The 26,476-nt window shown below is 27.9% G+C and overlaps 2 protein-coding genes and 1 long non-coding RNA gene across 3 annotated transcripts; 2 read left to right on the forward strand and 1 right to left on the reverse strand.

Moving 5' to 3' along the window:
* The first annotated feature begins 1,217 nt into the window (after positions 1-1,217).
* Positions 1,218-4,574, forward strand: LOC144848378 (uncharacterized). The gene is made up of 4 exons (XM_078705103.1): positions 1,218-1,287; positions 2,293-2,434; positions 3,681-3,752; positions 4,493-4,574. Exons 1-4 carry the CDS (start codon positions 1,218-1,220, stop codon positions 4,566-4,568), a joined length of 360 nt encoding a protein of 119 aa, XP_078561229.1. The 3' UTR covers positions 4,569-4,574.
* A 12,790-nt stretch (positions 4,575-17,364) lies between these two features.
* LOC144847705 (uncharacterized) lies at positions 17,365-20,893 on the forward strand. The gene is made up of 4 exons (XR_013613775.1): positions 17,365-17,429; positions 17,953-18,024; positions 18,576-18,722; positions 18,941-20,893. It is a non-coding gene; the product is annotated as an uncharacterized LOC144847705 (long non-coding RNA).
* Positions 20,128-25,825, reverse strand: LOC144847704 (uncharacterized). Its single transcript, XM_078704196.1, has 5 exons — positions 25,674-25,825; positions 24,884-25,018; positions 22,671-22,706; positions 22,153-22,251; positions 20,128-21,656 (listed from the first exon to the last, which is right to left on the reverse strand). The coding sequence occupies exons 1-5, from the start codon at positions 25,695-25,697 to the stop codon at positions 21,588-21,590; spliced, it is 363 nt and encodes a 120-aa protein (XP_078560322.1). The 5' UTR covers positions 25,698-25,825; the 3' UTR covers positions 20,128-21,587.
* Between the last annotated feature and the right edge of the window lie 651 nt (positions 25,826-26,476).

A 26,476-nucleotide genomic window follows, 5' to 3' on the forward strand; every position in this document is an offset into this window, starting at 1 on the left:
ATACCAGAAATGCTTTGGGATTTTGCTTTTGGGTCTAGCAGCTGGGACCTATAAATTATAGTGGAGTTTCCATTTTCGCAAAAATGTCAGTCTCTCAGTACTAAAACTGATGCTTGCTTTATATCGGATTACGTCATCTCTTGTGACGTAGCGGGCTAGAGCAGCAGCGTGAAAAAAAATGCCTCATTTTGGGAAATAATAATTAATACTGAATACTGAAGCATTAAGAAATTTCACAAAACATGTGAAGACTTCGTAATTATTATAATGTCTTAATGTCATAAACTCCAAATAACGAGAGGGATGGAAGCCATGATTCGACGTTTCGGTCTTTATTTGATCATTATCACTATGTTCTAAAAATAACCAGTGCACATATTGGTTTTTAAAATGTATTAGTCGATAGTAGATAATAACATTCCCTCAGTAGGTGATATCAAATCTTATGTTCACCTCTAAGCAAGAAATATCTACTGAGTCAATGATGCTCTCTTAGGAATGGCATCAATGAGAGCGGCATCTTTTATTAATTAGTCAGTAGTCCTACAGTTTATTTTTGTTAATTTACATATAATTTATATTCTATGGACCAGAGGAAGTAAAAGATTGAATTGAATTAAATCAGAAATGCTAAAAAAATCAAGGAGGACATGTTATACGCTAGACCTATTAGTAGGCCGAAGACAGTATAAAGTTTACTGATTTGCAGTATCGGTACTAGTTAGTCCGCAGACATCGGTACTCGTTAGTCCGCAGACAGCGTAGTAAGACTGTCTATCTTTATCATTTAGAAAAACATACCAATATTAACACAAGCAATAGAAACACATAAAACGAGTTTAAGCTATAAATTATATTATAGATCCATGGTTTAAGTTCATGTCCCAGCACGGTGGTATGAATAAATCATAATTTAAGTAGGCCTACAAACTTATCATACAATATGTAAACTCGAATAAATTATTAATGGTATCCTCTATCAACGTACAATAGGATATTAATAGTATTTCTAAATAACAATTAAATATTAACATCAGCAAAACCTGGATATATCTGCTGAAATGATTTACCTAAATTATTAAAACTCACTAGAAATGCTAAAAGTAATCTGTAAACAACAATATGTAAATTAATCGCCATACACGACCTGATTCTCTAATAAAGTAAACTCGACTTCTCACACTCCGATCTCGGGACGTTATAAGTTGTTTAAGAAGATGTCTATCTTTCAAACCTTTACGCTGTTGGTACCATTGCTGTTTTCAAGCTGTTGTGTTTCCGTGAATGGTAAGATTGATTTAGCTTATTTTATTTTCAAACTGTCCAAATAAATAAAACCTTTCAATTAAAAAGTGTCATTTATAAGATATAGGGGCCTATAAAGTATAGGTTGCTGGCTTATGATATTGGTCAAACATTGAGGTAATGTTTCTCTAAATTAAACGTTGCATTTCAATGTTACAGAATGTTCACATATCACACCAATAGCAAACGCTGCAAATAATAGTTCTTTATTTGCTAAGTCTATTGTTTTATTATTTACACATTACGTAGCTACACGAGGACTCTTGTTCAGTTTATAACATAAATGATGTCACTATTCATTGACTCAGGGCCTCTGTTGGCCTATTCAATTACAAAAACATTTATTTACGTTCAAAAGACAACGAGTAATAAAACAATAATGACAAGAGATAATTGAGAAACGGACGAAAGCAATTGGAGAGTATTTTTAAAAAAAAATAACTTTATAAGCAAATATATATACAATGATGACATCATAGGTCACATATTTTGCAAAATATACCATTCTAGTTTTAGTATCCTGAATACTGAACGTGTCCATTGTAGGTCCTATACCATAAATGTAGTTAAAAATAAGTTTAATCTCGAGGTGCAATAGAAAACATTATATTTATAAAACAATTAAATTGTTATTCTAATATACGCTTAACGCTTAACTGGATATTAATTAATGTGTTGCTAAAATGTGTATTCTATAGGTCTATATCAAATTCACACACATTTCATATTGTAGGCCTACTGTAACGCTGAAAGCAATTACATTACGATTGAAAGTAATTACAACTGTTTTAAAGCATTATCGTTGTTGTACTGCACACCGTATTTGTTTTTATTTCTGTATTTGTTTCTGTGTACCAATTTTCAGCAACTGGCTGCTGGCTGGTTTTGTATGTTTTATACCGTAGGCTTAATAATAAATAAATAAAATATACATTTTACTTTTTAATATTTACTTCTTTACTTTTATTATTATATTTGTTTTAACAGAAGCAAGTGTATGCCCAAAAGGTTGCAATTGTAACTATGAGAGATATCGGGGCGCTCCTCCTAGTACTAGGTGTTATAATTGGAATACTACCATACATACACAACTTGTACTGTACAATGAGGATAATCCTATACAAGCATTGTAAGTAGTAGTTATTGTTTTTGTATTTTAACATTAATATTTGTCTATCACGAACAAATAACTTTCCCAGTGAGGGATAATAAATTATTTTGTTAAGTGTATGATGAATAAGTATAATAAATAATTGTATCTTAATGCTCTTGGGCGTAAGTAAGAACCATTTCCTCTCCCATAAGCTCGATTCTGGAGGTCCACCAAAACAAGAACTATAACGACTAAACCCAGCCAACATAACTCCCCTAATTAACAAAAATGTAAAATAACCATTTATACATGTAATTAACTCAATCCAGAATAATTTCTGTAGACCAAAATCTAAGAATTCAATTGATAAAGGAACAGAAACAAAAAATGATGATGTCAATCTAAGTGATTGGTATGAGAATTAAAATGTTAAAACTATCTTATAATATATTTTGATATCATTCAAGTACAAGAGCTGACATACCCATGCAGTATATTGTTATGCTTTACCAATAAATACAAAATACGATATATTTGTTACTGCTCAGGCGCTGTATAGAACGGCCTGGCCAGAACGCGATTTTTGTTTTTCGTACAGAATTTGGAGACCCCTTATGTTAAAGATAGCCGAAGTACTTCCTAAATATAACTAAACCTAACCCTTTAAATAATCTCTCTCACTATAAAGTAAAAAGAATTTGCTCATGGGATTCGAACCCCATTCGAGAACACAGACGGCTTGACAGAAAGAGTTTGCATTAGTGAATTGTAGATTAATTCTTACGTCACACCTTATTGATATGACTAATGAATATTCATGTTTATTTTGTGATGTTTCATGTACGAAAAGAAATATCGCGGCCGGAACCATAGGTACATGACGGGATCACGACGGGACAACATTTTTACAAATATCTTATCTTATTTAAACATATCCACATGTGAAAACTATATGTAAATTAAATACGAAAGACCACAACAGACACACACACAACAGTAATTTATAATATATAATGTGTAAGAGTTTTTATCTATGTTATACTTGCAATCTATTAATTAATTGTTGTCTGTGTATGAAAGTTAGAATGTTTAAATTATCTTGATTTACCATTTAGTATATATTGACATCATTTTAAGTTCAATAGTTATACCCATACAGTATAAAGTATAATGTAGTATTACTAATGTAAATAATTTAAACATTTGAGGAAACAGAAAGACAAAATTATTGATATTGTAATTACTCCGTGTGCTTATTCTGTGCATTCTTTTTCTATTTGAGGTGGTTGTATGGTAATCAAATAAGTACATTGCCAGCCAATGCATTTGCTGGTTTGACAGCATTGAAAGAACTGTAAGTGTATTGCTTTGTTTATGTATATTGTCACAAAATGTATTTATGAATTTGCTTTTCCTTCATCCAATCTACATGGTAGATGGATGAAGATATTGTTTTTAACCACGTGACTATGTGGCGTAGGTTTTTTTATATATCTATATATATATTGTTGTTGTTTATATATAATTTGTTATTGAGCTATGGAGAATTACTTTTTTTTCCGAAATAAAAGATGAATGAATATTAATTAATATTTCAATAGGTTAAAATTAGAACTTTAAAACCAGTGTGAATTCATCCAGCATAAATAAATTACGCTATTCATTTTGTCAGATAAAATTATTAACAATTTAAAAATATTACAGGAATATTATTATGTTAATTCATTATTTAATATTTCCATAGGATAAAAAATAGAATACTATATGTAAATTAAATACGAAAGACCACAACAGACACACACACAACAGTAATTTATAATATATAATGTGTAAGAGTTTTTATCTATGTTATACTTGCAATCTATTAATTAATTGTTGTCTGTGTATGAAAGTTAGAATGTCTAAATTATCTTGATTTACCATTTAGTATATATTGACATCATTTTAAGTTCAATAGTTATACCCATACAGTATAAAGTATAATGTAGTATTACTAATGTAAATAATTTAAACATTTGAGGAAACAGAAAGACAAAATTATTGATATTGTAATTACTCCGTGTGCTTATTCTGTGCATTCTTTTTCTATTTGAGGTGGTTGTATGGTAATCAAATAAGTACATTGCCAGCCAATGCATTTGCTGGTTTGACAGCATTGAAAGAACTGTAAGTGTATTGCTTTGTTTATGTATATTGTCACAAAATGTATTTATGAATTTGCTTTTCCTTCATCCAATCTACATGGTAGATGGATGAAGATATTGTTTTTAACCACGTGACTATGTGGCGTAGGTTTTTTTATATATCTATATATATATTGTTGTTGTTTATATATAATTTGTTATTGAGCTATGGAGAATTACTTTTTTTTCCGAAATAAAAGATGAATGAATATTAATTAATATTTCAATAGGTTAAAATTAGAACTTTAAAACCAGTGTGAATTCATCCAGCATAAATAAATTACGCTATTCATTTTGTCAGATAAAATTATTAACAATTTAAAAATATTACAGGAATATTATTATGTTAATTCATTATTTAATATTTCCATAGGATAAAAAATAGAATACTATATGTAAATTAAATACGAAAGACCACAACAGACACACACACAACAGTAATTTATAATATATAATGTGTAAGAGTTTTTATCTATGTTATACTTGCAATCTATTAATTAATTGTTGTCTGTGTATGAAAGTTAGAATGTCTAAATTATCTTGATTTACCATTTAGTATATATTGACATCATTTTAAGTTCAATAGTTATACCCATACAGTATAAAGTATAATGTAGTATTACTAATGTAAATAATTTAAACATTTGAGGAAACAGAAAGACAAAATTATTGATATTGTAATTACTCCGTGTGCTTATTCTGTGCATTCTTTTTCTATTTGAGGTGGTTGTATAATCAAATAAGTACATTGCCAGCCAATGCATTTGCTGGTTTGACAGCATTGAAAGAACTGTAAGTGTATTGCTTTGTTTATGTATATTGTCACAAAATGTATTTATGAATTTGCTTTTCCTTCATCCAATCTACATGGTAGATGGATGAAGATATTGTTTTTAACCACGTGACTATGTGGCGTAGGTTTTTTTATATATCTATATATATATTGTTGTTGTTTATATATAATTTGTTATTGAGCTATGGAGAATTACTTTTTTTTCCGAAATAAAAGATGAATGAATATTAATTAATATTTCAATAGGTTAAAATTAGAACTTTAAAACCAGTGTGAATTCATCCAGCATAAATAAATTACGCTATTCATTTTGTCAGATAAAATTATTAACAATTTAAAAATATTACAGGAATATTATTATGTTAATTCATTATTTAATATTTCCATAGGACAAAAAATAGAATTTTAAAAACAAGTGTAAATTCATCCAGCATGAATGAATTTTAATATTTTTTTTTTCAGATTAATTATAAGGAATCTTATTATCTTGTTCATGCATGCAATTTCTTAATTATTGTTTAGTGATTTTGTATGAGAATGAAAATTTAATGACTGTATTATTTTACCATGTGATTCAAGTTTACTTGCAATCTATTAATTAATTGTTGTAGTATGTGTATGAAAATTAGAATGTTCAAATTATCTATCATTTAAGTACAAGAGTTGATACTAAACCCATGCAGTATAACTATAATGTTACTAATGTAGATAATTTAAACATTTGATTGCCAGCCAATACATTTGCTGGTTTGGCAGCATTGGAATGGCTGTAAGTGTATTGCTTTTTTACATATTTACAAGTTTGTCTTTATTTACTAATTATATTACACATTAATAACAATTATTATTTTTATAGGTTAAAAATAGAACTTTAAAAACAGAATTTTAATATTATTTTTTCAGGTTAATTATAGGGAGTCTTATTTTTTTTTCAAATAGTATTTATTATTAGTATATTAAATTATATTTTAAACTATTGTCTTGTCCATGCTTGCAATCACTGAATTATTGTTTAGTAATTTTGTATGAGAATGAAAATGTAAAGATTGTATTATTTTACCATGAAATTCAAGTGTACGAGTTTTTATCTATGTTTTACTTGCAATCTATTAATTAATTGTTGTCTGTGTATGAAAATTAGAATGTTTAAATTATCTTGATTTACCATTCAGTATATATTGACATCATTTGAATCAAGATGAATGAATGAATATTAATTAATATTTCAATAGGTTAAAATTAGAACTTTAAAACCAGTGTGAATTCATCCAGCATAAATAAATTACGCTATTCATTTTGTCAGATAAAATTATTAACAATTTAAAAATATTACAGGAATATTATTGTGTTAATTCATTAATTAATATTTCCATAGGATAAAAAATAGAATTTTAAAAACAAGTGTAAATTCATCCAGCATGAATGAATTTTAATATTATTTTTTTTTCAGATTAATTATAAGGAATCTTATTTTTTTTAAATAGTATTTATTATTAGTAATATTAAATAATATTTTTAACTATTATCTTGTTCATGCATGCAATCTCTTAATTATTGTTTAGTGATTTTGTATGAGAATGAAAATTTAATGACTGTATTATTTTACCATGTGATTCAAGTTTACTTGCAATCTATTAATTAATTGTTGTAGTATGTGTATGAAAATTAGAATATTCAAATTATTTATCATTTAAGTACAAGAGTTGATACTAAACTCATGTAGTATAACTATAATGTTACTAATATAGATAATTTGAACATTTGAGGAAACAGAGAGACACAAATAATTGATATTGTAATTACTCCATGCTTATTCTGTGCATTCTTTTCCTACTTGAGGTGGTTGTCTGGTAATCAAATAAGTACATTGCCAGCCAATGCATTTGCTGGTTTGGCAGCATTGACACGCCTGTAAGTGTATTGCTTTTTTACATATTTACAAGTTTGTCTTTATTTACTAATTATATTACACATTAATAACAATTATTATTTTTATAGGTTAAAAATAGAACTTTAAAAACAGAATTTTAATATTATTTTTTCAGGTTAATTATAGGGAGTCTTATTTTTTTTCAAATAGTATTTATTATTAGTATATTAAATTATATTTTAAACTATTATCTTGTCCATGCTTGCAATCACTGAATTATTGTTTAGTAATTTTGTATGAGAATGAAAATGTAAAGATTGTATTATTTTACCATGAAATTCAAGTGTAAGAGTTTTTATCTATGTTATACTTGCAATCTATTAATTAATTGTTGTCTGTGTATGAAAGTTAGAATATTTAAATTATCTTGATTTACCATTCAGTATATATTGACATCATTTTAAGTTCAATAGTTATACCCATACAGTGTAAAGTATAATGTAGTATTACTAATGTAAATAATTTAAACATTTGAGGAAACAGAAAGACAAAATTATTGATATTGAAATTACTCCGTGTGCTTATTCTGTGAATTCTTTTTCTATTTGAGGGACTTGTCTGGTAATCAAATAAGTACATTGCCAGCCAATACATTTGCTGGTTTGACAGCATTGGAATACCTGTAAGTGTATTGCTTTGTTTATGATATTGTCACAAAATGTATTTATGAATTTGCTTTTCCTTCATCCAATCTACATGGTAGATGGATGAAGATATTGTTTTTAACCACGTGACTATGTGGCGTAGGTTTTTTTATATATCTATATATATATATATATTGTTGTTGTTTATATATAATTTGTTATTGAGCTATGGAGAATTACTTTTTTTTTTCCGAAATAAAAGATGAATGAATGAATGAATATTAATTAATATTTCAATAGGTTAAAATTTGAACTTTAAAACCAGTGTGAATTCATCCAGCATAAATAAATTACGCTATTCATTTTGTGAGATAAAATTATTAACAATTTAAAAATATTACAGGAATATTATTGTGTTAATTCATTAATTAATATTTCCATAGGATAAAAAATAGAATTTTAAAAACAAGTGTAAATTCATCCAGCATGAATGAATTTTAATATTATTTTTTTTTTTCAGATTAATTATAAGGAATCTTATTTTTTTCAAATAGTATTTATTATTAGTAATATTAAATAATATTTTAAACTATTATCTTGTTCATGCATGCAATCTCTTAATTATTGTTTAGTGATTTTGTATGAGAATGAAAATTTAATGACTGTATTATTTTACCATGTGATTCAAGTTTACTTGCAATCTATTAATTAATTGTTGTAGTATGTGTATGAAAATTAGAATGTTCAAATTATCCATCATTTAAGTACAAGAGTTGATACTAAACCCATGCAGTATAACTATAATGTTACTAATGTAGATAATTTAAACATTTGAGGAAACAGAGAGACACAAATAATTGATATTGTAATTACTCGGTGTGCTTATTCTGTGCATTCTTTTTCTATTGGAGACGGTTGGATGATAATCAAATAAGTACATTGCCAGCCAATGCATTTGCTGGTTTGGCAGCATTGGAAGAACTGTAAGTGTATTGCTTTTTTACATATTTACAAGTTTGTCTTTATTTACTAATTATATTACACATTAATAACAATTATTATTTTTATAGGTTAAAAATAGAACTTTAAAAACAGAATTTTAATATTATTTTTTCAGGTTAATTATAAGGAGTCTTATTTTTTTTCAAATAGTATTTATTATTAGTATATTAAATTATATTTTTAAACTATTATCTTGTTCATGCTTGCAATCTCTTAATTATTGTTAAGTAATTTTGTATGAGAATGAAAATGTAAAACCTGTATTATTTTACCATGAAATTCAAGTGTAAGATTTTTATCTATGTTATACTATATTCTAATTAATTGTTGTCTGTGTATGAAAGTTAGAATGTTTAAATTATCTTGATTTACCATTCAGTATATATTGACATCATTTTAAGTTCAATAGTTATACCCATACAGTATAAAGTATAATGTAGTATTACTAATGTAAATAATTTAAACATTTGAGGAAACAGAAAGACAAAATTATTGATATTGTATTACTCCGTGTGCTTATTCTGTGCATTCTTTTTCTATTTGAGGTGGTTGTATGATAATCAAATAAGTACATTGCCAGCCAATGCATTTGCTGGTTTGACAGCATTGAAAGAACTGTAAGTGTATTGCTTTGTTTATGTATTTTGTCACAAAATGTATTTATGAATTTGCTTTTCCTTCATCCAATCTACATGGTAGATGGATGAAGATATTGTTTTTAACCACGTGACTATGTGGCGTAGGTTTTTTTTTATATATCTATATATATATATTGTTGTTGTTTATATATAATTTGTTATTGAGCTATGGAGAATTCCTTTTTTTTTTCCGAAATAAAAGATGAATGAATGAATGAATATTAATTAATATTTCAATAGGTTAAAATTTGAACTTTAAAACCAGTGTGAATTCATCCAGCATAAATAAATTACGCTATTCATTTTGTGAGATAAAATTATTAACAATTTAAAAATATTACAGGAATATTATTGTGTTAATTCATTAATTAATATTTCCATAGGATAAAAAATAGAATTTTAAAAACAAGTGTAAATTCATCCAGCATGAATGAATTTTAATATTATTTTTTTTTTCAGATTAATTATAAGGAATCTTATTTTTTTCAAATAGTATTTATTATTAGTAATATTAAATAATATTTTAAACTATTATCTTGTTCATGCATGCAATCTCTTAATTATTGTTTAGTGATTTTGTATGAGAATGAAAATGTAATGACTGTATTATTTTACCATGTGATTCAAGTTTACTTGCAATCTATTAATTAATTTGTTGTAGTATGTGTATGAAAATTAGAATATTCAAATTATTTATCATTTAAGTACAAGAGTTGATACTAAACTCATGTAGTATAACTATAATGTTACTAATATAGATAATTTAAACATTTGAGGAAACAGAGAGACACAAATAATTGATATTGTAATTACTCGGTGTGCTTATTCTGTGCATTCTTTTTCTATTGGAGGTGGTTGGATGATAATCAAATAAGTACATTGTCAGCCAATACATTTGCTGGTTTGGCAGCATTGGAAGTACTGTAAGTGTATTGCTTTTTTACATATTTACAAGTTTGTCTTTATTTACTAATTATATTACACATTAATAACAATTATTATTTTTATAGGTTAAAAATAGAACTTTAAAAACAGAATTTTAATATTATTTTTTCAGGTTAATTATAGGGAGTCTTATTTTTTTTCAAATAGTATTTATTATTAGTATATTAAATTATATTTTAAACTATTATCTTGTCCATGCTTGCAATCACTGAATTATTGTTTAGTAATTTTGTATGAGAATGAAAATGTAAAGATTGTATTATTTTACCATGAAATTCAAGTGTAAGAGTTTTTATCTATGTTATACTTGCAATCTATTAATTAATTGTTGTCTGTGTATGAAAGTTAGAATATTTAAATTATCTTGATTTACCATTCAGTATATATTGACATCATTTTAAGTTCAATAGTTATACCCATACAGTGTAAAGTATAATGTAGTATTACTAATGTAAATAATTTAAACATTTGAGGAAACAGAAAGACAAAATTATTGATATTGAAATTACTCCGTGTGCTTATTCTGTGAATTCTTTTTCTATTTGAGGGACTTGTCTGGTAATCAAATAAGTACATTGCCAGCCAATGTATTTGCTGGTTTGACAGCATTGGAAGTACTGTAAGTGTATTGCTTTGTTTATGATATTGTCACAAAATGTATTTATGAATTTGCTTTTCCTTCATCCAATCTACATGGTAGATGGATGAAGATATTGTTTTTAACCACGTGACTATGTGGCGTAGGTTTTTTTATATATCTATATATATATATATTGTTGTTGTTTATATATAATTTGTTATTGAGCTATGGAGAATTACTTTTTTTTTCCGAAATAAAAGATGAATGAATGAATGAATATTAATTAATATTTCAATAGGTTAAAATTTAAACTTTAAAACCAGTGTGAATTCATCCAGCATAAATAAATTACGCTATTCATTTTGTCAGATAAAATTATTAACAATTTAAAAATATTACAGGAATATTATTGTGTTAATTCATTAATTAATATTTCCATAGGATAAAAAATAGAATTTTAAAAACAAGTGTAAATTCATCCAGCATGAATGAATTTTAATATTTTTTTTTTTTTTCAGATTAATTATAAGGAATCTTATTTTTTTCAAATAGTATTTATTATTAGTAATATTAAATAATATTTTAAACTATTATCTTGTTCATGCATGCAATCTCTTAATTATTGTTTAGTGATTTTGTATGAGAATGAAAATTTAATGACTGTATTATTTTACCATGTGATTCAAGTTTACTTGCAATCTATTAATTAATTGTTGTAGTATGTGTATGAAAATTAGAATGTTCAAATTATCCATCATTTAAGTACAAGAGTTGATACTAAACCCATGCAGTATAACTATAATGTTACTAATGTAGATAATTTAAACATTTGAGGAAACAGAGAGACACAAATAATTGATATTGTAATTACTCGGTGTGCTTATTCTGTGCATTCTTTTTCTATTGGAGACGGTTGGATGATAATCAAATAAGTACATTGCCAGCCAATACATTTGCTGGTTTGGCAGCATTGGAAGTACTGTAAGTGTATTGCTTTTTTACATATTTACAAGTTTGTCTTTATTTACTAATTATATTACACATTAATAACAATTATTATTTTTATAGGTTAAAAATAGAACTTTAAAAACAGAATTTTAATATTATTTTTTCAGGTTAATTATAAGGAGTCTTATTTTTTTTCAAATAGTATTTATTATTAGTATATTAAATTATATTTTTAAACTATTATCTTGTTCATGCTTGCAATCTCTTAATTATTGTTAAGTAATTTTGTATGAGAATGAAAATGTAAAACCTGTATTATTTTACCATGAAATTCAAGTGTAAGATTTTTATCTATGTTATACTATATTCTAATTAATTGTTGTCTGTGTATGAAAGTTAGAATGTTTAAATTATCTTGATTTACCATTCAGTATATATTGACATCATTTTAAGTTCAATAGTTATACCCATACAGTATAAAGTATAATGTAGTATTACTAATGTAAATAATTTAAACATTTGAGGAAACAGAAAGACAAAATTATTGATATTGTATTACTCCATGTGCTTATTCTGTGCATTCTTTTTCTATTTGAGGTACTTGTATAGTAATCAAATAAGTACATTGCCAGCCAATGCATTTGCTGGTTTGGCAGCATTGGAAGTACTGTAAGTGTATTGCTTTGTTTATGTATTTTGTCACAAAATGTATTTATGAATTTGCTTTTCCTTCATCCAATCTACATGGTAGATGGATGAAGATATTGTTTTTAACCACGTGACTATGTGGCGTAGGTTTTTTTTTATATATCTATATATATATATTGTTGTTGTTTATATATAATTTGTTATTGAGCTATGGAGAATTACTTTTTTTTTTCCGAAATAAAAGATGAATGAATGAATGAATATTAATTAATATTTCAATAGGTTAAAATTTGAACTTTAAAACCAGTGTGAATTCATCCAGCATAAATAAATTACGCTATTCATTTTGTGAGATAAAATTATTAACAATTTAAAAATATTACAGGAATATTATTGTGTTAATTCATTAATTAATATTTCCATAGGATAAAAAATAGAATTTTAAAAACAAGTGTAAATTCATCCAGCATGAATGAATTTTAATATTATTTTTTTTTTCAGATTAATTATAAGGAATCTTATTTTTTTCAAATAGTATTTATTATTAGTAATATTAAATAATATTTTAAACTATTATCTTGTTCATGCATGCAATCTCTTAATTATTGTTTAGTGATTTTGTATGAGAATGAAAATGTAATGACTGTATTATTTTACCATGTGATTCAAGTTTACTTGCAATCTAATAATTAATTGTTGTAGTATGTGTATGAAAATTAGAATGTTCAAATTATCCATCATTTAAGTACAAGAGTTGATACTAAACCCATGCAGTATAACTATAATGTTACTAATGTAGATAATTTAAACATTTGAGGAAACAGAGAGACACAAATAATTGATATTGTAATTACTCCATGCTTATTCTGTGCATTCTTTTTCTACTTGAGGTGGTTGTCTGGTAATCAAATAAGTACATTGTCAGCCAATACATTTGCTGGTTTGGCAGCATTGGAAGACATGTAAGTGTATTGCTTTTTTACATATTTACAAGTTTGTCTTTATTTACTAATTATATTACACATTAATAACAATTATTATTTTTATAGGTTAAAAATAGAACTTTAAAAACAGAATTTTAATATTATTTTTTCAGGTTAATTATAGGGAGTCTTATTTTTTTTCAAATAGTATTTATTATTAGTATATTAAATTATATTTTAAACTATTATCTTGTCCATGCTTGCAATCACTGAATTATTGTTTAGTAATTTTGTATGAGAATGAAAATGTAAAGATTGTATTATTTTACCATGAAATTCAAGTGTAAGAGTTTTTATCTATGTTATACTTGCAATATATAAATTAATTGTTGTCTGTGTATGAAAGTTAGAATGTTTAAATTATCTTGATTTACCATTCAGTGTATATTGACATCATTTTAAGTTCAATAGTTATACCCATACAGTATAAAGTATAATGTAGTATTACTAATGTAAATAATTTAAACATTTGAGGAAACAGAAAGACAAAACTATTGATATTGTACATTTGCTGGTTTGACAGCATTGGAATACCTGTAAGTGTATTGCTTTGTTTATGTATATTGTCACAAAATGTATTTATGAATTTGCTTTTCCTTCATCCAATCTACATGGTAGATGGATGAAGATATTGTTTTTAACCACGTGACTATGTGGCGTAGGTTTTTTTTATATATCTATATATATATATTGTTGTTGTTTATATATAATTTGTTATTGAGCTATGGAGAATTACTTTTTTTTTTTCCGAAATAAAAGATGAATGAATGAATGAATATTAATTAATATTTCAATAGGTTAAAATTTGAACTTTAAAACCAGTGTGAATTCATCCAGCATAAATAAATTACGCTATTCATTTTGTGAGATAAAATTATTAACAATTTAAAAATATTACAGGAATATTATTGTGTTAATTCATTAATTAATATTTCCATAGGATAAAAAATAGAATTTTAAAAACAAGTGTAAATTCATCCAGCATGAATGAATTTTAATATTATTTTTTTTTTTCAGATTAATTATAAGGAATCTTATTTTTTTCAAATAGTATTTATTATTAGTAATATTAAATAATATTTTAAACTATTATCTTGTTCATGCATGCAATCTCTTAATTATTGTTTAGTGATTTTGTATGAGAATGAAAATTTAATGACTGTATTATTTTACCATGGGATTCAAGTGTAAGAGTTTTTATCTATTTTATACTTGCAATTTATTAATATTGTTGTCTGTGTATGAAAGTTAGAATGTTTTAATTATCTTGATTTACCATTTAGTATATTTTGACATGATTTAAGTACAATAGTTAAAACTATAATACCCATGCAGTATAACTATAATGTAGTATTACTAATGTAGATAATTTAAACATTTGAGGAAACAGAAAGACAAAAGTATTGATATTGTAATTACTCCGTGTGCTTATTCTGTGCATTCTTTTTCTATTGGAGGTACTTGGATGACAATCAAATAAGTACATTGCCAGCCAATGCATTTGCTGGTTTGTTTTATTAACAATTAATAACAAATCTTTTTTTTTTTTAAATAGTATTTATTATTGGTAATATTAAATAATATTTGAAACTATTACCTCTTTTACATTTAATCACTTAGTTATTGTAGTAATTTTGACTTGCTCCAAGTCTGTATTCATTGTTTTTAGTTTATTTATTTATATTTATTTCAATTTTTGTCTGAAGATATTTATCATTTTATTAATATTAAGACAATAAACTCCGTCTGGGACCCAGACTATAATTTTGTATGCGAATGAATATGTATAGACTATATTGTTTTACCACAGTTTGTCATCATTAAAGTAAAATTGTTGACACTATACACACTTAAAACAAAGGGTGCAAATCTCTACCTAAAAAGATGCAAATCGATGCAATAATAGCAGCTCCTTTTAAGGTGCACAACTGCACCTTTGATGAAATGTGCAATTTTGAACGCTGATGAAGGGTGCTATGATTCTGCTTTGGAGTTCATATTTGCACCATATAAGGTGTGATTTTCAACCCTAAAAGGTGCAAGCGAAATGCAACAATAGCAGCTCCCCAAAGGAGCAAAATTAAACCTCTAAATAAAGGTGCAACTTTACACCCTCATATAAGGTTCAATAATGCTCTTCAAATTTCTGTTAAAAAGGTGCACAAATAAAAATCACCAAAATAAAAAAAATATTGATTAAACTTGGTATAATTTTATTCAACTTGAAAACATTACATTATTCAATTCAACTGCTGAATTAATGGATGGCATTTACCAGTCTACTAGATTTGCAACTCAATCAATTTATAGACCATATATATAGGTAACCACTCCCAATCAACCTTTGTTAACACGGCAATAACGTCATGGAATCACCTGCCAAAATTGATACAGTGTTCAGAAAACATAAATCAATTCAAAAGAAATATCAGGAAACATCTCAAAGAGGTTATGCTAGAAAGATTATAATTTATATTTTTATTGTTACTACATGTGTTCTGTTTATATTGTAAATGTTTATTCTTGGTGTTGTTATCCTTAAGGGCCACAATGGAAATAAGTTTGACCTTTGGTTACTTTTTTGTGTTACCCTGAATTCATTCTTTGTATTTTTTTTTTATGTTGTGATTTTATGAATTCGAATAAAGAAATAAAAAAAAGTCTCTGCACCTTAAATAGAGTGTGGCCATCTCTTCTCAAACCAAAAATACGCCTTTTGATACATACAGGTATTTTTGCTTCTGTTTTTGATATTCATGCACCACATCTATGCCAGCAGACACTTTTAGCCTTCAACAACAACGCTGAGATCTTCTCTCTTGAAGACATTGTCTTAAGTCTGCAACATGATACTGAAAAAAAACATTTAATGTCTGTGTAAAGAGGTCAGAAGTATTTGTACACTACTAATGCATCATTATCATCAGTTAAAAAACATGTAAACGAAGATTAATTAAATCAGACTTTGAATAGGTTATCTTGTATTTTTATAAAAGTTAATCACTGCCGTAGAAAAAAATCTATAAAAAATAATGTTTTCAGTTATAAAATGACAAAATAAATGGTTAAATTCAACCAAAAATCCATTGGCTTATTTGTTTGTTTAAATTATAGTTTTTCAGTATATTCAATATATTTTTTTCGATTCAATTTTTGGTAAAAGTGGATAACTGACATTAAATTGGCATATTCAACAAAAAATGTTTGTTTAATTATTTATTCAGGGGGACAAAACATCTTTAAGATTAATTCCAACATGGCATAATTCTTGAGACATTCACACATTAACCAACAATGTATAAAATATCTTATAACTTTGGTTATTTAATATTACCTCAATCTCATTGTCTTTTTGCTTAATAAATGTAGATGACAACTTTGACAGTATTCTCTTCTTATCTCCATATATCCGAAAAAGTGTTCTTGTCTGGTTCACCTTTTCCAAACAGTTTCACCTTATAATAAACTGTGCCATTACCTTAACCGCTCGGCCATTTTACTCGCTTCAATAAAAACAGCAGCATAAGAGTTGACATTATACTCATGCTTTATTAAATGTCTTAGGCCACAGATAACAAGTCATGAAAATTAATTGTTATAACTCAGTTATGGAATTAAAGTTTTATAAACGATTAACATTTTGTAATCATTATTTAACAATTTGATTTTGTACGGCATCCCAGAAAACTAAATAGTTTGTCTATCAATTTATCTTTCAACAGAAATTTAGATAATAATGCTATAACTACCATTGAACCAGATGCCTTCTCTTCTTTTGCTTCATCACTTCATCATTTGTAAGTTAGCACTGTAATTTATATACAGTATGACTGCTTATGATTATTTGGTTTTCGTTTTTATGTTTTGATGTGATTAACAGAACAATTTGATAAATAATTTACAGTTTATACTAAGTAGGCCTACATTTGAGAATTCTTGCGTACTTCTTAGGTACGGTGGGCATCGAAGCGACGACTTCCAAGAAATCACAATATTGGCATTCAATACCTCTTATAAACAAAGATTTACGATTTAATTGTTAACATACAACTATCTGTAGTTGTCAAAATCTACTTATTGTTACTTCTGTACACAATAAAAGTATACATGTTTAAAATATGTGCATTGAATATTAAAGAACATCAGGTAGAAAATTACTGAGTAAATAATTAATTAATTAAATTTACCTACTACAACCATGATCACCTTATTAATATATTTTCTATCTATTTTTTTTAATCACTTTGTAAGTAAAATAAAGAAATCTGAAACCTTGGCTTCTACCATTATATACAACTTTAATTATTTTTATTATTTTAGGTATCTCAGAGGCAACAGTTTACAGGTTTACAGTGATAAGACGTTTAAAGAATTGGCAGACTTGGCAGAATTGTAAGTAATGATAGATCTGCATTTGACAATATGCTATTATCAAAATACTATTTTTGTAGTTACTGGGGAAGGCCTAAGTATTGTGAATCATAATCTTATATCAAACATAGTGGTTTACTGCAACTAAGTTTATTTACTAATTTCCTATGTTTCCAGAGTTAAGCTTGAGGACCGACGATAATAAATATCTATAGGCTTACCTTTTACCTTTATTTGCCTATTCTAATCAATTTAATAAGAACTTGATAGCGTTATTATAGTTTGTAGTTAAATTGTCTTGTTGGTAAATTCAAATAATTCTAATGGCACTGGTTCCGTCATAGGAGGATTGTTTTCTCTTTTGGTCATTGGCATTTCTACGTCTGACTTGACATCATCACATATTTGCAATTGTAACGTCATACGCTAGATGTTTGATGTTGTGACAACTTTTTTGTAATCATTATTATTTATACATATTGATTTGGATGTTTATTATACAATATTTTAGTTAGGTGTGTATTACCACTATAAACGTATTATACTGCTATTTCACTTGCTTATTTTTACAGCACCTCGGATTTCCCACGTCTGTGTTGTGTTGTGAGTGTCAGTGATACCTGCAAACCCGTCGATGCCTCTGCTTCTTGTGACTATTTACTAAATAGGCATTTGCATAGTTGTCCTCTTAACTAAAATATTGAACAAGGATAATTCAGGTAACAATAACAATGTTAATAAAGCCCAAACCATTGTCATCACTAACTTTGCCGCTGATGGAAATGTATTTAATAATCATCATTTCAAGTGCAGATTTACGGTATTCAGAAGTTGCAAGAGAATGACAATTTTCTAATCCCATGTGATGTGTTAATCCTATATGATTTGTTAATCCTACTTGATTTGTTACTAATAAAACATTTATATTATTTTGTAGATAATTATTATGGTAAAAAGATGGTTTATCTTGCGCTACCCTGAAAAGAAGTCGTTTTCAAGAAAGGGAGTATCCTGTAGCTTGATCTGTTTAATCCTGTGGGATTTGTTAAATACACTGTCTGATCTGATTTGTTAATTTATGAATTTTTTTAATTACTGCTTAAAGTTAAATTATTTATTATTCGCGGTACTATACGTACCATTTATTTGTATCAACAGAATATATATATACAGTATTTTACTTTTACAAGAATATTTCTATAACTTTAATCTAAATCATAATGAACGGAAAACGTATTTGATACAAAACGGATATGCAATGAGCCGAAGCTCTTAAACGCATTACCCTATAAGTTAAAGTTAAAGTTAAATTATTTTGTCTTTTTACTTAATTTATACTTATACCTTTTTATGTAATCATACTAACATTGTAAAATACATTTAACATAATATTACTTGATACGTTCAATTAATTTGTTTATATAACATTTATGGTTCACAGTGATACATTAAAAACACACATACATAATATATTAACGAATTCTACTGTAGGTGATCCGTGTATGTACACAAAGTGATGTCACACGGATATGTGCGTATTGTATTCAGCTTTTGTTCTTGAGTAACTGACCTGACATGGAGTGGAGTTGTGGCTTGGTGGTTATGATGCTTGGCTACCACTCCAAGGGTCCTGGGTTCAAGTCCCGTCACATGTCAGGATTTTTTCTAAGGACAAAATTACAACTCCCCTCCCAAAGACTTGTAATAAGACTTTGTTTATGTAGAGCATCTTGTGTATATGTTTGTCTTGTGAACCTCTGAGGGTCCCTAATGATCAGCATTTGCTGGATGGATCACCCTCTTTAAATATGGTAAAAAAAAAAAAAAAAAAAAAAAAAGTATACAACTAAATACTCTCTCAATATTTAATTTATTATAAAACATATATATATCATTTAGGCTGAACGTACACATAAAATTGTCAAACATAGGAAACAAACATAAAAAGGACAATATTTTAACATCAAACTTAATTCTTCGCCACATAAAATTTAATTTCTACTCCTAAGTTAATTATATTTTTATTATAATTTAATTACTATTTCTTAAAAATAAAATATTGGAGAAAAAAAAATCAAGAGAATTAAAAATGAAAGTTTAACTTTATCATGTTAATACCATCAATATACCAATAGTAAGTATATTCCGTTCGGAAAAGTGTTTGATTATTAGTAATGGACATCGATTCACCGAAAAACAGTAGAGCTTTGTTCTAGCGACGCAATTCAAGGACGTAGACGCAATGCAAGCGAGTTGACCAATGATAAGCGACAGTTCGAATAGTTTATCGCAATTGTGATTGGTCGAATCACTTGCGTTGCGCTTACGTCCAATTGCGAACCAGTCTTTAATACTCATACCGGTACATTATTATTATGGAATGTTTCTAAATCTTTTTTTGTTAATATTATTGGAAAGTTTTGTAACACAATGTTGTATATGTAGACCTATTGTAACAGTTAAGTTTACCCGCTCTATTCTTTGTCAAATTTAATTGTGGTTTGGCTTGTCAAGGCCTATACCTATATTCAGATACATTTAGAGTCAAAGGTGTTGTCCATACGGAGGTATAAGAGAGATCACTGATCACACCACCAGTCGAAAGTACCTCTGATATGATTCCAATCAGCTTAACTCCGTTCTGTGCATCTAGGGCGTGTGTATTTTGTAAATATTATATGTTAAATTCATCATTTTATATTTGAAATATTTAGCTAAAAAATAATAGTAGGCCTACAATTTGAAAGTTATTGTTGTAGTTGAATGTCATCATATGGAGAGGACTGCAGTCTTGTAAATCTGGTTCAACAAAGTATTATCTGAACTACCTATATTATCCATTATAAACATGTTAGCTTTCGTGCTTCTACAATTCGTGTTGAAATAAAGTTTGGACTACTGCATTAAATTGAATACGTTTTTATCTTATTTAAAAAGTTAATACAGTAAAACAGTATTTTTATTCCCAGCGATGAAATGCACGCTATTTTGGTAGAGGGCACTATACAAATGTATTATATGGGGCGAGAGTAAAAAGTATAATACATCCTCGCATCGCAATGAAATGCAGGCAATTGTGATAGAGGGCGCAATAGTAGAAAGGTATAATACATATATCTAGTATTAACGTCACAGGCACAGAATAAATTCTAAACCACCCGGTGATATACTGAAATTTAATTAATTAATTAATTTGAAATAGATGGCGTTAGAGTATAAATTGTGATAGAGGGCACTATTGTACAAATATGTTAAAGAGGGTGCTAGAATAAAAATTATAATACGTATACAGGTACTACCATAAATAAATTTTATACCATTGTGATAGAGGGCGCTAAAGTACAAATTGTGATAGAGGGCGCTATAGTACAACAGTATACATACATACTCTCAGCAATGAAATACACGACATTGTGGTTAAAATGTGTGTTATGATCAGTTTGACGATAGTTTATGTACTTTCTTTTGAAGTAGACTGCCTTTTGCAATCGGAATTTATACTATAAGAGATACAGACAGTGCGCATGTGAAATTCAGTTATTCTATTCATTAATTGTATCCTCTGTTTTATCCAGCTTGTGCACTCATTTCTCAGTACGGTCATTTTCAACTTTTTCTGTCTCGGCATTATTGCTTGTATCATTTTCCTGTTTCTGAAATGTGAATTATACAATTTCCCTATTAGGTACGATCATCAAAACAAAATCTAAAACGATAAACCGTTTACAACAAAAATCAGACTGTGATGTATTCAAATGGGATGTTTTGTTATAGGAAAACCCCGAACCCAAAAATGTGTAAATGTGTAACTACTCTAAATATCATAATGTAGCTTAATAATGGGGCTTTCTTGTTGCGTTTAGATTTCATAGTAAGTAATGGAAATACGGTAACGCGATTGGTCGAAATGGTATCACATGACAACTTCTTTGACTACGTTATATCTTCCGAGGACAATGTTGTATCTCGTCAGTTTTGTTTAATGTGGCTATATAATATGAGATATCACCTTTTATATCGATGAAATATAACATTTGACATCCACTTGGGAATAAGATTAGTCCACGAGAAAAAAATATCATTCCCTCGAGCGTCTCAAATGTCATCTCTAAGCAGGCAATATTCGTAAATAATTAACTCATTTCATACCTCCTCTGAACTATTTTTCATCATGACTTTTACGTCATCAAGAGCGTTTTTTACAGCTTCTAAACTTTCTAATACATCACCAAGCACACCTACAAGGGACTAAAACATAAAACACGTATAAATTAAATTGACCGTATTACTTTGAAATTTGCTCTTTTAACTCGTTTAACTTTAAATATAAGTGATTGCGCTTAAACTTCCATTAAACTCTGTCTACACTATCAAAATAATGTGACAAAAAAGTATAATATGCCCAAATATGATAGTAATATGACATCATCATTTCATTATGGGCACATCACATTTTTTTGTCAAATCAAGTTTGATAATGCTTAAGGCTTTTATGAAAAGGCTTTCATTTAATGAAATTTATATTTAAAAGTGGTTATTTTTTTTATAAGCATTTGCTTCTTGAATTTTTCCATTTTCTTAAAATCAGTAATTTTATTTTATTATCGCTCAAAGAAAATGTTAAAAAGTTGTCAATGTCATTGTCAAAACAATTAGTGGTTCACTACCTGTTTTAAACAAGCTTCAAAAAGTTCGTTACGGTACTGAAATAAAAGAAAATAAAAGAGATATATTTGACTTTTTTTTTTAATTGCATAATTTGAAACAAATGATGATTTTGTTTATATACTTTATAAATGACACCTATACATTCGATTTGCTGTTATGTCCAGTACAAGCATTAAATAGTAAAAAGATGCCTGATTATTCATAGGATGATGCATCAAAGGCAAACGCTATTATAAATAAAGTTTATCTAACTAACTAGTTTATCATTATGTTATTGTACAATGTTGTTATGTTGTGGAAATAAATAAAAATGGAAATATATGGGTGCGGATACAACGTATTAGAATAATCTATTATTATTTCAATTCAAAACTATTGTGTTTTATTACATACATTAACGTAATTATAATTAGTGACAAAATATTTGACAATTTCACTAAAAGCGCTGTGATTGATCATTATCATTGTTAAAGCAAATAAGGTAAACATTGCAACACTAAAATTAGCACATATCAATGTAACTCACAAGTCAATGTACTTTACAAGCAATAACTTACAGTAACGTGATCTTTCAGATATTGTACACTATCCTAACCCCTCCTGTATCCGACGAATCACATGGTATGGGATATTTAGGCCCTTTTATATGTTCATGTTTATTGATTGATTCCCATTATGCCGCAACTCAAAGACGTATTCGTAACGCAAGTAAATATAACCAATGACAAGCGATCGATCATCAACTGTCTCTTGTCATTGGTCAACTCGCTTGCGTTGCGCCTACGTCTTAGTAGGAACGAAGCTTAAGTTACTTAACGTAAGATATCTCATGTTCTTTTTAATTTGGTGGCTCCAAGTTGTGGGAGGATCGGTTGAGGTAGTGAATGTTAATCTAGCTACTGTACATTAAAAAAATACATTGCAATAGAAAGTAGCACATCATGTTAAGTTCAAAATTTAATTTCACAATTGTCATGGCCTACCACCTCTCACCACCAAAATGCATATCTGCCACTGCTTATTATAACTTCGACATAACTATGTTGTTTTTGTATATTCTTTTATCTCAGAATAAATGTATGCCTAACGAACGGTATACTATTATATTTCAGTTTGCGTGTTCAAAAGAATATATTATACTCTAATTAATTAATAAATTAGCTTCACAAATGTATTTTAAATAATATTACACAGGTAGTTTACAGGTTACGGAGACTGTTTCGAACTTGGCTGAAATAACCCAAATTCAATAAATGTTCCAGCATGATAATTGAAAAATGTTTAGGCTTTTAGTGAGTATTAACAATAAAAGTGTACAAAATGTAATTACTGTTTCTGTAAAGCCGATTTATCTGCTGGCGCTGTGGGTTTTTTTCTCCTATTTATAGCTTAAGCTGTGGTGACACCAGTGGCGTCCTACAAGCGATAGGCCTAAGCATTACTGTATATTGAGTAGACGCCTTATCAAAGTTAAGCATTATATTATACTGTACCTCATTACCAGGCTCACATAGTAGTAGCGTAGACACTACGTTTTTTAGTTTAGTATTAGCAGATAATGGCTAAATGTTCGAGTAAAGAGTAGTAAAATAGACGAGTTAATGAGTTAAAATTTGTAATTATAAAATGTTTTTAATGATATCTCGCATGATCCTGGAAAATTACCTTATATGTTACTTTATAATTGAGAGAAAACGTAGGCCACTCCAAAATTACAATAAACATAGGCCTACCAGTAAATTCATCAGGCGTTCATAAAACCACCACAGGATGAATGGAATTTAAGAGACATTTTTGACAGCAGAAACACTTCTCTGATTAATCCTCAACCCTTCAACATACCATTTCTGCCTTACTTACATTCAGTTTTTTTGGAAAGGATAAACGATGATTATGAATGACAATATGGAAGAACATTAACAGTTTGTTTTATCTTGGCAGCATTTGAAATCGCGATAGTGAAATTTGAACAAACATCAATAATAATACATTTTTATACTTACCCTTCTCTTGATCTGAAAAAATAAAATGAATAAAGAAGATTAAGAAAAAACCACATTTGCCATTCCATGCGTCCGGCCGTATGGGGTAATTACCTGAGTTGTCTGGGAAGGGGTTAAACTACATTTTAAAACAGTCCTGGGCGGGTAACTTTCCTTTTTATATTGCATAGACACATTATAATTATTGTGTTTTAATTCTTTCTCCTTACCTCTGACTCTTGAATAAACAGGGGTAAGGCTTGTATTGTGTCTCCAAACGTTGATTGATGTAGCATGCGATTCCGGTAAGCTGTTGGTATTTTACCAGCTATAGATGTAGATGACGCTGGAGGGATAGGAGGAACCTATAGAGAAATGACTGAGTTAAGCTTATAGTTCTACTACAAGTCTTTTAAATAAGTGTAATGACAAACATTATGTGACAACAAATATGATCTGCCCATTTTTTGGACATGATGATGTCATATCACTACCACTATCACTGCCATATTTGGGCACATCACACTTTTGTTGTCAAACTAGTTTGATATTGTAGGCAGAGTTTAAGAAAACTGGTTGATTTGGATAAATATTATTTTTATTAAAGACAAAAATACTCCAAAAATGTTGCGCCTAACATAATCCATTTTGATTTATTTTTCAATTTAGGTGGACCTAGCCTTTCTAATAACTATAAATTGTGTTGAAAATGTTAGAAAAATAAAGTATTCAAAATAGCACCTACTTTAGCTTTATTATTGTTTGAACGTATATGACTAAAATTCAATTTATTTTGTTTCAGCTAAAAAGCAGGAGGATCTTGAGCAAGTTGAACAAGGGAAGAGTTAAATTTAACTCTTCCCTGATTTAACCATTCTTACTATATAACCATACATTGTGCAATTTGAATAAATAAATACATTTATTATGCTATACATAAAGGAAATTATTACCTACTAGCTTTATTATTCATTTAATTACTTGTGTGATATAGGAAATTGAATAACACTTTCTACTTACCTTTCTTATTACTTTAAGTCCCATTTTTAAGACTCCCGTAATATTCACCGTTCTCTGGCCAGCAGTGAAGGGTTACCTATAGTGATTGTGTTTGTTAATAATACATGCACATAAACAAATTTCAACCGGTCGATCTGCTGCTTTATTGTGTTTATTCTTCAATACAAACGTGTTTCCTAGCTCACATCAATATTATAACATCGAATTTTAAGTATTGAATCAGTCACGAAATATAATTATATTTGTTTAGTGTGCAGTAAGAATTGATGTACAGTCAATAGGATTATATTCAGTATTGTTTACATGTGAATATTGATAGGCTAATTCAATAATATGAGTAATGACCGTGATCAGTGTCTTTATAACGTGTAACCTTATGAAATGTTGGGGTATGTCTGGAATTGATTAGGCCTACTTGAAACACTTTTAAACAAAATAAGTACAGTTTACAAAAATTCCAAATCCCCTAAAAAGTTGCCACACTGGATTATCTATTTCATTTTACAATTTTTTTAAATCAAATTCTTGGATCCACGTACGGTTTTGACAGCAATCTTCGTCCGCTATACATTGTGTGTGTCCTGACACTTTAGGCCTAATAGTGCCTCTTAGCGCTTCACAAGCGGTTGGGATTAATTAAGATCAATGTCTGTTTTTATAGTGAGAGACATTATCTTAGACGGTTAGGTGTAATAAGTTAACTATAGTGCTATGAGTTATGGATGGGCATATTAACAGGTTGTCTATTGCCGCAATGCGAATGGTCTACCTATATGCGAATCGACTAAACGTTTTGTAATCAC

The sequence above is a fragment of the Antedon bifida genome, chromosome 7, assembly GCF_963402885.1.
Source record: "Antedon bifida chromosome 7, ecAntBifi1.1, whole genome shotgun sequence".
Lineage (NCBI taxonomy): Eukaryota > Metazoa > Echinodermata > Crinoidea > Comatulida > Antedonidae > Antedon > Antedon bifida.